At 33.4% G+C, this 2,776-nt stretch overlaps 1 protein-coding gene across 1 annotated transcript; it reads right to left on the bottom strand.

The window, feature by feature from the left end:
- Positions 1-2,242: 2,242 nt before the first annotated feature.
- LOC148206655 (RING-H2 finger protein ATL5-like) lies at positions 2,243-2,776 on the bottom strand. Its single transcript, XM_088108395.1, has one exon. It carries the CDS (start codon positions 2,774-2,776, stop codon positions 2,243-2,245), a length of 534 nt encoding a protein of 177 aa, XP_087964521.1.

Below are 2,776 nucleotides of genomic sequence, written 5' to 3'. Positions count from 1 at the left end.
TAAGATTTTGGCATGGGCCGACCGGTCTCGACTTTCGGCCCGAACTAGCCCATCACAAACTTCGGTCTAGTTTGACCCATCTTGATAGTCGATTAAAGCTGACCCATATGAACCTTCTACCTGGTTCAACCCGTCTCAAACTTTTGTCCAAGCTAGTCCATCTTAGACTTTCACCTAGGTCGGCCTGTCTTAGACTTCGGCCTGGCTCGACTAGTTCAACCTTGGATCAATGTTGGCCTTTTTACACCTTTGGCATTGGTCAACCCATCTCAACCTTTGGTGGTTAGCGCATCTCGATCTTCGCTCGAGCTAACCCGTCTCGACATTTGACTTGTGATGACTTGTCTCGACTTGTGACCTTGATCGACACATATCGACTTTCAATCCGGGCTCACTAGTATGTATCTTTGGTTTGGGTCGAGAAGTCTCAACTTTCGACTCGAACGAAATAATTTCAATCATTGGTTTGAGCTGACTAGTCTCGATCTTTGGTCGCGGTTGATCCGTCTCAAAAATTGATCTGTCTCAACCTTCCGTCCAAGATGACTAGTCTTAATCTTTGACTTAAACTCAGTATTAATTTTAAATGTTAATTAAAGTCTTTTAGTGAACCAAACTCATTTTAGTTGAGGTTTTAGAAACTGAATCTTATTTGAGACTTTCATTTGAATTTTTCCTAAAAGAGAAGTTTAATCAAAGATGGCTAGGACTACCCCAAATTGACACCTTTACAAATCGAAGAAGCTTCAACCCTCAAAATATTAATCACGGTTAAAACCATTTATAAAAATATCTCTGATATAAATCAAATACGTAAACATTCAAAAAAAAAAATATGATGAATATATTTTCGAAAGTTTTAAAAACCTCTATAATTAATTTGTAAAAGGTAAAAAGTCCGCAAATTAAAATAATAATCACATAATAGCTTTTTCTGTAATGTAGTAAGCTAAAACAGGATAACAGTAACCTATTTGATCTATAGACTACAGTTAATAACCGTAGTCTAAATGTCTTTGTTCTTTTACTACAGGGTGATATATTGCGGTTCATTGACCAGTCTAATGTCAAAAGCACCTGTAAAAATCTTCGCTCCATAGTGAAATTTAGCAAATGTTGAGAATAATATATGATAATAAAATCTAAAAAATTATATGATAATAAATTTTAAAAATTAAATATTGATTTAAATTAATAATTTAAGTATATTCATGATAAACCTATTTATTAATTTAATTTCAAATAATTAATATATATATATATATATATATACACATATATATTTACGAAATTAAATTTATTACAATAACTTGTTTGTAATAACTAAAGGATATAAGATATATTTTTTTTCTGCATTAAATATTTTTAAATTGAATAAATATATTATGTTTAGATTTAATGTTATTTGGGAAAATTTATTGAAATGGTGAATAATATAATATATATAAAAATTTGATTTGAAACTTTTATTTTAAAAAAAGTTCCGCGTTTCTATCTCTATATGAATATTCTATAATTATAAATTTGATCATTTTAAGGTAAATATTAATATTTTAAATAGTAGGTGTTTTATCATGTAATCTTTACTTAAAAAAGCATATTATGAAATGTAATTTAAAAAATGTAATATTATTTATAATCATCAATTTAAAATATTCATATACATGAAAGAGGCTGATCTAGTTATAATTCTAACTTAATTATAAAATAAGGTTAAAAAGAATTTGCATTATTATTGTTACGATTATTACAACAAACTTTTCTGTCTTGTCAACTATGAATTGGCGCATTAGTCCAAATTATTTGAGTAAATTTAAGATAAATAAGTTTAGCCTACTTTATTACATAATGGAAAAATTATAATTTTTTAATTTTGTTTCTTTAATATGAAAATTAAAACCTAATTTTAAACTATTAAAATAACAATAACAAAATGTAATAATATTATAGTGTTATAATAGACATATAATGATCAACATACATCTTAATATTTCAATCATGCTACTTTCTTTAAATTGTGTTAATTCATTGTTAAATTGCACTAAAATGTTTTCTTTTTAATTTTTTTTTATCATGGATGGATTGGTGAGCGAATAAGACTGGTCATGAATTCATCGGGCTCGTTCGCGGCGTATAAGAAAATTCGCAATTATTCTAAGTCAACTCGAGCCCGTAGTTGTTCAGGCTCAAACCCTTATAGCATTTACACTGTGATGTACTAAGAAAATGAAAGGGGAATGTTTCAGCGTGGCGCTGAACCATTTTGAAAGCCAACGATTTGCGTGATATCTATATCTATGATGTGATGCGCACTGAACCCAACGGAAGCAACCTCCGGCGCAGGGTGCTCAACCGCCGGCGAGGGCGTGGCATGAGCGCGGCAAACGGGGCAACTGGAGCGGGAGGAGAGCCACGGATCAATGCAGGCGACGTGGAAAGAGTGCAAGCACTCCGGCAGCGTCCTCAACTCTTCACCGTCTTCGAACTCTCCCAAGCACACGACGCACGTGTCATCTTCGTCGTCGTGGCCCTCCGCCGGCACCTCATCACGGCTTTTCTTCTCCTTTCGGTAGGTGTGGATCGGAATGAGGTGTGGTGAGACCGAAATGTTAACTCTGCGTGGTTGTTGTTGTGGATTGTGGTTGATGACACGAACACGATGATGAGTGCGACAAAGGATTATGAGATGGAAAACTGTGATGAAGAAACTGGCTGTGCCAATGGCGATTAGTATGCTTCCCACTTTGCCGTTCAACACAGATTCACCACCATCCAT

The sequence above is a fragment of the Vigna umbellata genome, chromosome 1 (assembly GCF_029865625.1).
Source record: "Vigna umbellata cultivar VRB3 chromosome 1, Vumbellata_1.0, whole genome shotgun sequence".
Lineage (NCBI taxonomy): Eukaryota > Viridiplantae > Streptophyta > Magnoliopsida > Fabales > Fabaceae > Vigna > Vigna umbellata.
The sequence above is the reverse complement of the archived record's forward strand: the minus strand, read 5'-3'. Positions and strand labels throughout refer to the sequence as shown.